This window comes from Callionymus lyra, chromosome 13 (assembly GCF_982586985.1).
Source record: "Callionymus lyra chromosome 13, fCalLyr1.hap1.1, whole genome shotgun sequence".
Lineage (NCBI taxonomy): Eukaryota > Metazoa > Chordata > Actinopteri > Syngnathiformes > Callionymidae > Callionymus > Callionymus lyra.
Window position 1 is genome coordinate 8,795,471 of NC_141830.1, and position 13,291 is coordinate 8,808,761.

The window sequence follows — 13,291 nt, forward strand, 5'->3', positions numbered from 1 at the left end:
TCAGGAGATGGTGGCGATTTATTCTCAGGGATTATTGAGGAATGGATTCTTTTTTTTAAAAATGAGCCGTTCTTTGATGTGTAAATATCCCCCGTCTCAGAGCTAAAGCTGGTATCTCTTCCTCTTCTCTCTCGGGGGCAGGTCTTTGTGTTCAGCACTGTATATGACATGCAGAAGTATAAAAACACCTTGTTGATGTACACCTAAATGTGACCTTGCTCGAGAGGGGGGAAAAAAACCGCGAGTTGAAGGATGTCGACGACAGCAGCATCTTACTCCATATCCCGCTTCTGGTTCTATTTTTAGTCCGGCGTGGAAAATTACAGCCGTGATAAAATTGTTTTCCAACGGAACAAATGCATGTATATCTTTTGCTTCATTTCATTTCTCATTTACTTCCACCACATGGTAATTGGATTTACAAGCCGAGCCGGCATGTACTCGGTGGAATGAATGCCTCTATTAATCAAAAAATAATTGGACACCTATCCCTTTATAAATGGAACTGCCCCACTTTGAGCCGCATGCAACTTCTTACCAGGCCTCAGTCGTGCTAATCGTGTGGACGTTCAATGTTGACCTCGGTGTACAGAACGTCTCTTGAAAAATGAATGTGATCCAGACTTGAATACTTTCGTTCAGTCCATGGGAAAATGTCATGGCAACCCTTTTTTCGGAGGTTGGGTATCGAAGTCCGGTTCTTTTTCAGTAGAATCAAAACATTCTTTGTCTTTTGGTGCCACGCTACGATACTCGGGTGTGATCGAAGCTTTATATAGATCTGACTAATTTACTACTTGTTAGAGCTTAGCACTGGTAATCATTTTATTTTCAAGATAACGGCTCGCAGTGGAAATTTACTAATGTTTGTTTAGTTGTTTTTTTTAGATTTGTACTATGTCTAATGTCATTTTCTTAGAATTTAATCTGAAAAAGTATCGCTCAGGAACCTGTATGAGTACCTGAGTAGAAAACCCTTTTATGTAAATACTAAAATGTATTTGTGTTTTTTTGTCTGCCTTTGTTTCTACAGAGAATATGGTAGAAGAGATTTGGGAATGAGGGTTTAATTTACAGTTAAGTACAATTGTTAAAAAAAAAAAAGAGAACAATAGTATCGATAAAGTAGTAACTCCTGTGTTAATCATGTGATGAAAAATCAAGAACGCCTAAAAGAACTGTAGATGCTTGTACAATGTCATAGGTATTGATGTAAGAACGTGTAGATATCGGCTCTAACATTACACTCTTAAGATATATTTCTTCTTATAATTCTATTTGTCCCAACAATAGTACCCTTTACTTGTACAATAGGAGCTATATTGTTGTGTCTGCAATGGTGTAAACATGACATTGCATTAGTATTCTTGCTGTATTGCATTGTCACAGTGTTTTAATTCTACCACCTCCGCTTAACTAAGCGATCTGCATCTTTTTACATTTCCAACCACGTACGAACAAGTCGTGGCGATTGACCATTTATTATTCATGCTTGTGCCGCTGCGGGTAATTAACAAAACAAGGCAATGACTACGTTGTAATTCATCGCTCTTTTGTGGTTTCTGTCCAACCGATCGTAAATCTAGAAATGCATGAATGAACATCAATTATTTAGAATTTAATGCTTTGAAAAAAGCTTGTCTGGTGTAATCTGCAAAGTGGGATTTTCTCTTTTTAAAGCCGCAGTACGTAACATTCAGACTCAAAAAAAAAAATGTATTTGTTCGTTGCTTTAACCATCATGACACAGTACTTCTCTTACTATTATATTAATGATTTTCTTCATTTTCATTTGTTTTATTGTGATTTGTCGAGTCCAAATTGTATAACATGATTTAAACCCCGGTAGTTTTATGTTAATGTTAATGTTTCTTATTTTTGACATATTTTGAATCATTTGTTTTCGTTTTTATTTCTTTGTATTTTTTTAAATTATAATCTTTGTGTGTTAATGTTTTAACACGTGTATTGTACGTTCTAATATGTGTATGTACTGCTGAAGCAACTAGAATCTCCCCAATGTGGTAAGAATAAAGTAATATCAATCAAAGTATTATCTTTAATATGTCCTACAAGTTTACTGACTGAGAGAACCAAGAGGTAACAAACCAATCATCAGTAAATCTTTCAGTCTCATTTTTCTGATCCTCTTTTCTAAAATCTATACCCAACCCTGCCGGTATGTAGATCATGTTATTGGAACAGAACAAATCCGCGTTCCTGCCATGTCTATATATGAAAACACTCCAAATTAACCCCGAAGATGTTTATCCTGCATATTTTGCCATCGAGCTGTCAGTTTTCTACAAACAACTTTAATGTTTTGTCCATAAACTGACTAATTATCTCTGCATCAGTCTGTTGCCTTTTTAAATGGTGACCCAGAGCACTGTAAACAAGAGTTGCATAACCAGCATGTCACAGGAAAATCTATCTCTGCCGCTCCATTATCATTAATGACACCCTGTCGGGACTTGTTGATAATCATTACATCGCGGGGATGCAGTGAGTTGACTTATTTCCCGCCCCGAGGATTAAAGCAATGTTATTACACTTCTTGACAGTCGGTGGCAGCCCCCACTTTTTACTCATCTGTCTCAGACTAAAAGATTACGACCAGCTAATGACTTTCTTTTGCCTCCAATTAATCAGGCTAATGAGCCCCACCCAGTGGAGAGGATCAACCATCTTCAACATGAAGGAAAGGGGCTGGAGTGGCGTCCACACTCCTCGCCACCATCCTCTTTTGCCTCTCACTTTTGATCTGCTTTTTTTCTTAATCTTATTTCCCATTTAATCATTTCAGATTGGGTGAGAGTATGCTCTCCATTTCTTCTCCCCCAATCCAAAAACATGCCATTCTTCTACCCAAAATGCATTCAAATCACCCCCTTAGTGAGGTGAAAAGAATAATGACGAACAAATCCTCAATTTCTTTGGGCTCCTCTGCTTTACTTATCTCAATATAACTTATTTTTTTTACTGAAGAAGAGGAAATTATTTCACAACTACTGATGATAGTTCACCCCACATGTTTCTGCAAATTGAGGACCAAATAATCTGAGTGGATATTTGTACTTGGGGTGATCCATAGTCAGGAGAAGATGTTGACTTTGTGTTTGTATTAAGGATCGCTGATACATTTGCTGTAGTTTGTGTCAGCAAGAGAAGCTTCAATGTAGAATCAGAATCCAGGTTACAAATAATCTAAACTACATTAAAAAAAAAAATTATTATGAAAGACATTTTCTGACAATATTACCGCTTAAGATTTGTTGCATTGAGATTCGGGAGCTACTCGTCTCAGGTAGGACATTTTGGTCGTTGACAAGCAAAATCAATAATTTAGATCAAAAGGGCAACTGTGCTAATTTAAGTGTCTTAAATAGATATTTGACCCCTATTGTATCATCAGTATGTGTCGCTTGGTACAAAACTCTCTTCATTGAAATATTTACATAAAAGGTGCTCAAGCACCGTCCATTGGAGTGTTGATTTCTCAGGATAAAATTGTGTTCTCCATAACCACGCCGACTCTGCTGTGATTGGTCAAGCATTGAGGTATGTCACCGCACTTCATCAATCCCCGAAGTCTCCATCTCCAAGGGACTCGTTGTATAAACAAAGTGGGGCGTGATTACAGCTGGCTGGGAGAAGGGAGGAGATATTATAACGTAATGGACTCCGCTCTCGTAACCTCTTGTTCGCTGAGAAGTAATGAGTTCAAAATATGGTCATGATGAGGGACTTGTATGTTTCAAATGTTGAAGTCTTTCTCTCCAAGATGCAGTAAGTCAGGAGAGGTGAGTTAGTTGGAATTTAGCTCTAATTTCAACCCTTTTTTTTTTTTCTTATAGTAACGATACGTAACAGAATGTTTTGGGCATGTGTTGTTTCATTTGCGATGACTTGTTTTCGGGTTTCTTCTTTTATTTTCCTGGTGAGTTCAAAGGGTCTCTAGTACTTCAATTATTCTACTTCCGTAAAGCAGTTTGGTGAACACTCGCAAACTCTGTGGGCGGGTCTTCTGGTCAAAAATGTGTTGTAAAATAATAGGAGGGTTAAAAAAAGAGAAGGAGAACTTCAAGAATGTTGCAAGAAGCCTTGTTGCATATAGGGGAGTCAATATGACTACATTTCTTAATTCAAAATAAAGGGTAAATGGACATTGTTTCACAGGAATAAAATAAGATCAGAAAAAATGCAAACGTGCTTTAGCGTTAACATTGATTTGTGTTATGATTGTATCGTTTCCTAAACTATCTGGACTAACGTAAGACATTTAAAACACTCACCAATACTGCTTCCACGCGTCCTCTTGAAAAATGCCCTCTGGGATGGGATCAATCATCACCAGGTCTGAGACATGCCTGAGGACAGACGACACGGTCTCTTTTTAGTCCATAGCAGGCGTGAGGCATGATGAAGTCGTCTCATCTGTCTTGCTGTAAAACGTTCTGACGGATGACCACTCGTGCATCGGGACGACCTCAGGCCTTATTTGCAATTCCATGATGTCATCCATTTATCAGTCGCCCGTTAATGTCCGGGACATAATAACTGTATGATTTGTTCCCAATGTCACCGCCTTCATGGTGTTAATCAGAGGTGTCGGGTTCAGAGGACGACGTCAGTGACGAGTATATTGGGAGAATTACTGCTTGCATGGGTATTTGACAACTTATAATAAATCAGTATACAAGAAGAAGCAACAAATCTGTTAATTATCAATTATTCCAAGCATTAATAAACGAGCCTTTTGGGCAAATTCTGGCTTTTTTTTAACCATCTGTAATTATGTGTTTTATGGAATTGCACTGTTCCCTTTTAAATACTAATTTGAAATTGGACAACTTATGTCTTAACCTCTGCATATTTTCAGCGGTTTTTCACAGCTAAGTATTTTAATGACGCGGCCATGGGTGAATCACTTACACATCATGGATGTGGCTGTAGAAGCGGCTGTTCAGAGCCCCGAGCTCGGAGCCCACCAGGATGTAGGGCTTGGCTAACTCGGCTGCAACCAGAAGTCTATGGAGGTCGTCCACCATTCTGGAAGAAGACATGACACACAACTGTATCAAAATGGACACATTACACTGATAAGCGTCCTTTCATAGTCGTCATTAAGACAGTTTTATCCAGGTATGTGTTGCTTACGTTCCATCCAAAGACATTTACAGAAGACAAGTATGAAAGCCGATCACACAAGGGGTGAAAATCTTTAAGCATTTAAGTCGTATACAACAGATACAGCATCAACACTTTATATGTAGCCAACATTTTTCTGTACGTTTCTCCATTTACTTGTGGATAAGATCATAAAGAGATACTTTCACCTCAACAACTGTCTTAACGGGTCATTTAGTAGCCGATACAGGAAATGCTGAATTAGGGGTTGGGTATTGGCCGGAAAAAAATAAAATAAAAAATAAACAAAAAACTTGCACTGCTTATTATGATAAAGGACCAACAATGGGATGTATAGTAAAATATTAATATACTGTGGGAACCCGGATATATTTTAAGTATTGTCCAAGTACTTGACTCTGGTGTTGCCGAACTTAAAATGACTTACAATTGACATTTTATTTATTTTAAAACCAAACTATGTCCAAACATAACGACTGTATCCTCTCGTCCTTAGTCATCGCAGAGATCTCGGTGGGAATCTAGTGTCCGGAATTTTACTTGGAAAATGAACAAATGCTGTGAAAATGTTCATGTTAATTGTAAAAATGAACATAAATACATAATAAATAAATACAAATATCGACATTTATTTACCACACCATTAATTGAAATAAAGCTATAAAATGTAAAAAGGGTATTTTTTTTTTTTATTGCATTTATTAAAAGAAACCAAAAAAATGCAGTGCTGTGTATATCAAAACTGTATACTGAATAAAAACGTTGTGATATTTCAGTCTATCAGTATTTTCTTACACCCCTACTCACAGTCGGTCTAATTCACAGAGAAGCTTCTAGTGAGACCAGACATGAAAAAAATCATAAGGCACGAAACTTTTTGTCATGTACAAATAAACAATTTCCTCAGAACAAATTCTGCCTCTTTTGTAGCTACGATAAGATATTTGTCAAACTCTGTAACAGAGCTGGAAAAAAAAGAGAAAGATTAAAGCTGCCAATCATTAATGGTAATTAAATCAGATAAAGTATAAAGAAAATGTAGATGTGTAGATGATTTTTGTCAGCAAAACGATTGTCATGCAGCAGCTACACTCATCATCTATTGTCCTGGTTGTGCCACGCTAATACATCAAACCGATGGCAGCGCCCGGGAAGGGAAAAAGATTTCACGAGGCTCAAGGCTTAAAGGTTAGAGAGTTATCAAACTCCTTGAGATATTAAATTCCGGGGGAATTGATTGCTTGCATCTGTAATGTGTGGGTGGCAGCTTCCCGGGCCAGATGCCAAGGTAAACCAGACTGCTGACCGTCAGCAAGTCACGCCTGCTCCTCCCTCCGACAGATTTAGTGCCAGACAAACGCTTTATGATGTGAAAGACTTGCAGATTACAGCCCAATCCCACACCCGTGATCTAGTGGAAGACGTCATGCATTCATCTTCCTCTGGCAGCAGTCAAGCTCACTTGCTCTTTTGGCAGTGATGAGAGAAATAAATGAGTTGTGGGGGAGACTTGTGTCTTCGTTGACCTACGACTGGGATACATTATCGCTTATCTGCCCTGCATGGCAACAGGGGCTCCCTTGTAGAGAAGGGTGAGAAAGTTTTGAAACAAAATATATCTATATATACAGTATGGCGTCATGTTCTTGGCACATAAATATTTTATAATTGTTGTAAAGATGCATTGAAATCAAGCGCTAAGATGAATCAATTTAAAATGCATATAATGATAGTTGAGTTATGGTCTGTAAAATGGAATGTACTTGTTTTGTTTTTAAAAGACCAGTTTCTCAAAGATATTCTAAAGCAGGTGTCCCAAACTTGCTGCCCGAGGAACTATGACCTGCTCTAGTAGAAGAACTCGCATTTCTCCGATCCTTAAAACTCTTCACTGGCTGCCAGTTTCTTTCAGGATCAATTTTAAAATTCTGGTTCTTACTTTCAGATCTATTCATGGTCAGACCTTCCATCAGTGATCTGATCCAGACTTACACCCCAGCTGCTCATAAGCTTCGGAATGATCTTCCTCTCCCTCTGTGTTTGATGATCTGACTCCTTCAAGAAACATCTTAAGACACTTTTATTCATGCAGGCTTTTCCTTGATTGTGTTTGTCTTGACCTTTTAGCATATTTATTGAGTATTGTTTAAGCGCTTTGTGACCCTGGTCTAGAAAAGCACTCTACAAATATAAATTACTTACTTACTTTTGAGACATGATATTCTGCGGTCCTTGTTGTTTTAATAAGAGCAGGCAAAGCAAGGGGTTCCATTATTTATCAACTTCAGATGGTTAATGAATAAATATCACATTAAGTGTAAATTATATGGTGAAGTTGATAAAAAAAAAAAAACAGAATGATAAAAATATGCAAAATAAGAACAAAAAAATATCTAAATTCAGTGAAAGACCAGACAAAAATAAATCCAGAAAACATTTAAATTGCAAAATGCAATTTGTCAAAGATGTTCAGCAAAATATTTCACCCAAAATTCTAATTTCTCATTTTCTAGTCACCCTCCACTATGAGTAATCTGTTCCTTTTTAGAGTTATAGACAAATGTAAGTTCATTTAAATGTAGCTACTACAGCTCAGTTGCCCATATCTATGTCCAAAAAGACACTTAAAAACATCCAAAAATGTCCATACTGCTCGTCTGTAACGTCCCTCTCCTGCTTCTGCTAGAAACAAGCTTAATATATAGACTTATTGATGTTTTTTATCAACAGTTTCTAATGAAGAGGCTTCAATATACAGTCAGAAGGACATTAAAGACGAGCAGTATGGAGATATTTGGATATTTTTTAAGTGTCTTTTTGGATGAAGACGAAGACAACTGAGCTCCAGTTACTACATTAAAATGAACAAACATTTTTACCTGTAACTCTAAAAAGTTACATATTATTTAGAAAATAATCTCAACCCTTAGTCAACAAGAGGGTGAGTAGAAAATAAGAGAAATTTGAATTTTGGGTGAAATATCACTTTAAAAAAAAATGGAAGCAGATGATTGGTCCAACTATGCAGCGTTATTCTTAAGCCTGTACGAAACTCAAATGAATACTATAGCATGAGACAAGACACTGTTGGTGACTTTATGATTTAAAAAAAAAAAAAGGTAGCGCTCACCGTCCAGTTGTTGACAAGCCCCAAACCCTCTCAGTCCCGGTGGAGGCATTCTGCATCAGTCGTTTACTGAATCCAAGGCCCATTCTGTCGTAGGCACACACCTATGTACAACAAGTACAGAATGATTTATACTTAACTCAAGTGTTCAGAAATACTCAAATGAATAAATTGCCTCAAATAAAGTGCCTAAACTATGTGTATATACAGAATATTCTTTAAAGAACATGTTTTAATATAGAGAATTAATCATCCTAATTCATTATTCTTTATTATATAATTAAATATTCTTTCTTCATTAATCTTATTCATTATTTTAAACTTCACATACTTTTTGAAACAGACAATTGTCCTTCATGCAATAGTTATTATTGTACACCTCACATTAGTATTTGTTACTACAGACAATTGTATTTAATGCAATAGTTATTATTGTACACCTTACATTAGTATTTGTTACTACAGACAATTGTATTTAATGCAATAGTTATTATTGTACACCTCACATTAGTATTTGTTATTACCGACAATTGTATTTGATGCAATAGTTATTATTGTACACCTCACATTAGTATTTGTTACTACAGACAATTGTATTTAATGCAATATTAATTATGTAAACCTCACATTAGTATTCGTTACTACAGACAATAGTATTGAATGCAATATTAATTATGTAAACCTCACATTAGTATTCGTTACTACAGACAATTGTATTTAATGCAATATTAATTATGTAAACCTCACATTAGTATTCGTTACTACAGACAATAGTATTGAATGCAATATTAATTATGTAAACCTCACATTAGTATTCGTTACTACAGACAATAGTATTTAATGCAATATTAATTATGTAAACCTCATATTAGTATTCGTTACTACAGACAATTGTATTTAATGCAATATTAATTATGTAAACCTCACATTAGTATCTGTTTAAACAGACAATTGTATTTAATGCAATAATAATTATGTAAACCTCACATTAGTATTTGTTACTACAGACAATTGTATTTAATGCAATATTAATTATGTAAACCTCACATTAGTATTTGTTACTACAGACAATTGTATTTAATGCCATATTAATTATGTAAACCTCACATTAGTATCTGTTTAAACAGACAATTGTATTTAATGCAATAATAATTATGTAAACCTCACATTAGTATTCGTTACTACAGACAATTGTATTTAATGCAATATTAATTATGTAAACCTCACATTAGTATTTGTTACTACAGACCATTGTATTTAATGCCATATTAATTATGTAAACCTCACATTAGTATCTGTTAAAACAGAAAATTGTATTTAATGCAATATTAATTATGTTAACCTCACATAAGTATGTGTTAAAACAGACAATTGTGCTTAATTTAACATTATTTTTTTTAATTATACATTCATGTTTGTTAAAATATAAAAATGTATTTAAAACTGTTTTATTATTGGATTTATTTTATTTTTTAAAAATCATGAATTGTAGAATTGAAAGTGACATTTTTAGTTTAAGTCTCCTGAAATATGTAAAAGAAAGACCACAGGCTTTCAGCTTGTTTGGGTTGCAGCTTTCATCATGGCGTTGTTTGGATGCATTAAAACCATCTCCAACAAGCCAGTGACCTCATTTGTGGCGGGAGACAAACAACATGGGGCAGACTGTCAGCACAGGCTTTCTGCTGGGCTGAGTTCTTGAGCACAGGCGATGAGGCAGAGCCCCTGCTACGACTGTCCCCGAGTGCTCCTGACAGAACAACAACGATATATTGTGATACTTCCAGTAACAAGGAAATATATGTAGTATTGTCGAGTACTTGACTCTGGTGTTGCAGAATTTACAGACCACATTAATCTTGACGAAGTCGTAACTGCTTTCATTTTTTTTTTTTTTTAAACCAAAATATGTTTAAACATCAGCTTTAAAAGCTGCTGGAGTCGACCTCAGTCATAACTTCTATCTTTCGGTGTTTTATTGTCACTTTAGCTGCAAAGGATGTTACACAAAAATTGTTGGGTATTTTGTACATAATAATACATAATTTAATTGTTTTATTTTATAAACACTTTACTGTACAACCCATAAAAATAAATATGATAATATGTAATTTGAAAAGTTTTAACCGATACAGTACTGTTGAATATCGATCATTTGAGTTGCTTTCTTACTTTTGTTATTGTAGCAAGATTCTCTTGGATATGAAGCCAAACGTCCGAAGACATTCCAGTCGGAGCATCTAGTATGACTGGAGACAAACGAGACAAAACAAAGATTTATTTTTTCACCTGGCGAGTGAGAAAGACGGTTAAATACAACGGTAAAGAAAAAAGATGGTAACTTGAGAAAAGGAGACAAAAATCAAGCCACAGTTTAGTTTTTACAGACACTCCTAAATATCATTATATGGTATTTGTACTTTCTTTGACAACCAAGTGAAACGAGCCCCAAGAGCTGCTGTTGAAGTTTTTCCTGTCTATGCACTTCCATCACTGTCGACCGAGACACAAATTGAACAAACTGCCAAACTTCTTACCCGCCTTGTTAGCAGCACAGAGCACTGAGCACCAACACCACTGTCACTATGGTTGTACATCTTACATTATTTTAAAAAATAATGGCTATTCAACTTTTAAACAAATGAGGACAAAAAGGGTGAAAATTCAAGTAAAATTCAAGGTTAGGTAAATTTGTTTTTAATCTAAGATTTTAAGATTAATTAATTTTGGGTATTTAATTGTCACAGAAGGCAAAGCATTGAAGACGCATTGTCCAGGGAAGGAAAAAAATTGGGTTTTTTTTCAATCTTGTGTGTTTCTGATTTAATATTGATTATCATACGAGCACCAAATAACATTGAAATATTTCCAATAGCATTGTAAAAATTAATTAAATACATTTTTAAAAAAAAACAACTCAAAAATAGAAAACAAATCGGTGTCGTCTCAAAACATTTGAGCAAAAACCTGAATACTTCCTAAATAAACCGATGTATATACAGTCCCACAAGCCGCTTTAGTGGACATCAGTATGAGCAAATGTGGAGCTAAAATTAAGCAACACACACAAGTTATGTGGCCCAAGATCATGCTGTTCATTTACACATTTCAACACCTGCGCACTATAAACACACTTCTAGAAAGAGTACTTCAACTTCAAAAAACTGGAAATATTTTACTTACCAACCGGTTTGCCTTGACCTTTGCACAAAAGATGCATTTTTTGACCTAAACCAACATCTATCATCTGACCACCTGGAAGAAAAAGGGCATCAATCATGAATAGTGTCTCTACATTTTTAATAAAAATGTATAGGTTTTATTGGTATGTCTTGTTTTAACAAAGATAAGATGAAACAATAACCTTGTGGCAGCAGCACCTGTCCTTCCCTCTGCAATGATGCGTAGTTGAGAAATGGAGGCACCAAGACTATGACAAGAAAACACTTCCCTATGTTCAATAGAACAGATGTGCAAGACGATCTGGCTTTCTGGGGGGAAGACTTGGACGGACCTGGACTTGTTGTCTGTGAAACAAAATCAAATAATATCAAACAAACTGCATGTATTGTGAAGTGTAAGTAAGTAATTTGTATTTATATAGCGCTTTTCCAGACCAGGGTCACAAAGCGCTTAAACAATCAAAACAATATTCAATAAAATATATACTTAAAAGGTAATAGATAAGATAATACTGAGAACAACCGAGGAGTCCCAGAAAATCAAGTGTAAAGAAATAGTTTTAAAAATGCCATTTTTGTGAGTACATTATATTATAATGATGGTTCAACATCAATAGTTGTAGCTGATAATATTATTATTCATATATAAACGTATCAAAATGTATACGTTATTAAATACTAAACATAATAATGATAAATATTGTGATTTTAAAAAGGGTAGATTAGTAACCTAGTCCTGCAAAATATTGATGGGTGACAGTAAACATTAGATATATATTATAACTAAAAAGACATCAACATCTGCAAAACAACTTTTGTTAAACATCTCTTGAATGAAACGTAAACAACAGCACATGTGCAGCATGCTAACACCGGGATGCTAACGCTAACGTACCGCTTTGGAACCATCGTCAGAGTTGCTGGGATTCACCTGGGCTTCGTTTCTTCGTCGCATATTTGAATTGAGTTTAAATCCCGTGTTATGGGTTCAGAATAATGGTATTAACAATCCTGGATATGTCCAAAATAGATTGAATGGTGGAACAACTTCCTGATAGTAGGACGGAAAGCAGAAAGGGACAAAAACAGCGAACGTAAATAAAGGTTCAGTCGTAACATTTTTGTTTTGCTCGTCGTAAAAATTAAGTGTAAATAAAAATAAGTTTCTATATTGAATTTGCAGTCTTTGGTTTGTAAATTATTCTAAATTATTCTAAAATTATTTAAACGCATATGCTCCACATTGAGTATTTCTTTATCACTTTTTTTTTTCACCGTTCGGTCGGTTGAGTCACAGAAATGTTGAGGCCGATTATGTAATTGTACTTTCAAACAACAATAAATCGCCAAACTTTCAGTGGCCCCCAGCATTGACTTGGACAGGTTTTTTTTTAATAGTAATGCAGTCATTGACCAGTAGATGTCCCTATATTCCACCAGGCATGCGTTTATTTCCAGAGCGTCTTCCCGACAATTTAGTAGAATTAAACTCAATTAAAAAAATTACAAATATTACTTTATATACTCGTATTTTTGCTCGAATCTGCATTATAAATAAACCATTACAAGTAATCTGAAAAGATGACACAAGGCTGTGCCATTTGTTATTAGTTATTTATGCACATTTCATTCTTGTACTTTCACTGGACTCGATTTTTTTATTTTTCATAAAGGTTTGTGGTGCACACACGTTCAAAATATTCTGGGGTCATTACTATAACAATAAACCAATTATGTTTGCGTTTTACTTACAGAAAGGAATACATAACATTTGTGTTAATTAAGTCATAGAAATTATTGTGTAGAATTCAAAATCAGCAAATTCCATAAG

General features: G+C 35.1%; 1 protein-coding gene across 1 annotated transcript in view; it reads right to left on the reverse strand.

The window, feature by feature from the left end:
- LOC148067258 (uncharacterized) overlaps window positions 1-12,511 on the reverse strand; it is a 31,515-nt gene extending 19,004 nt beyond the window's left edge. Inside the window, exons 1-7 of the mRNA XM_087805364.1 lie at window positions 12,356-12,511; window positions 11,643-11,805; window positions 11,462-11,533; window positions 10,451-10,527; window positions 8,282-8,382; window positions 4,936-5,052; window positions 4,296-4,370 (exon numbers count right to left, since the gene is read on the reverse strand). Coding sequence (XP_087661490.1) covers window positions 4,296-4,370; window positions 4,936-5,052; window positions 8,282-8,382; window positions 10,451-10,527; window positions 11,462-11,533; window positions 11,643-11,805; window positions 12,356-12,415 — 665 coding nt within the window. The 5' untranslated portion in view covers window positions 12,416-12,511. The remainder of the gene's footprint in view (window positions 1-4,295; window positions 4,371-4,935; window positions 5,053-8,281; window positions 8,383-10,450; window positions 10,528-11,461; window positions 11,534-11,642; window positions 11,806-12,355) is intronic.
- Between the last annotated feature and the right edge of the window lie 780 nt (window positions 12,512-13,291).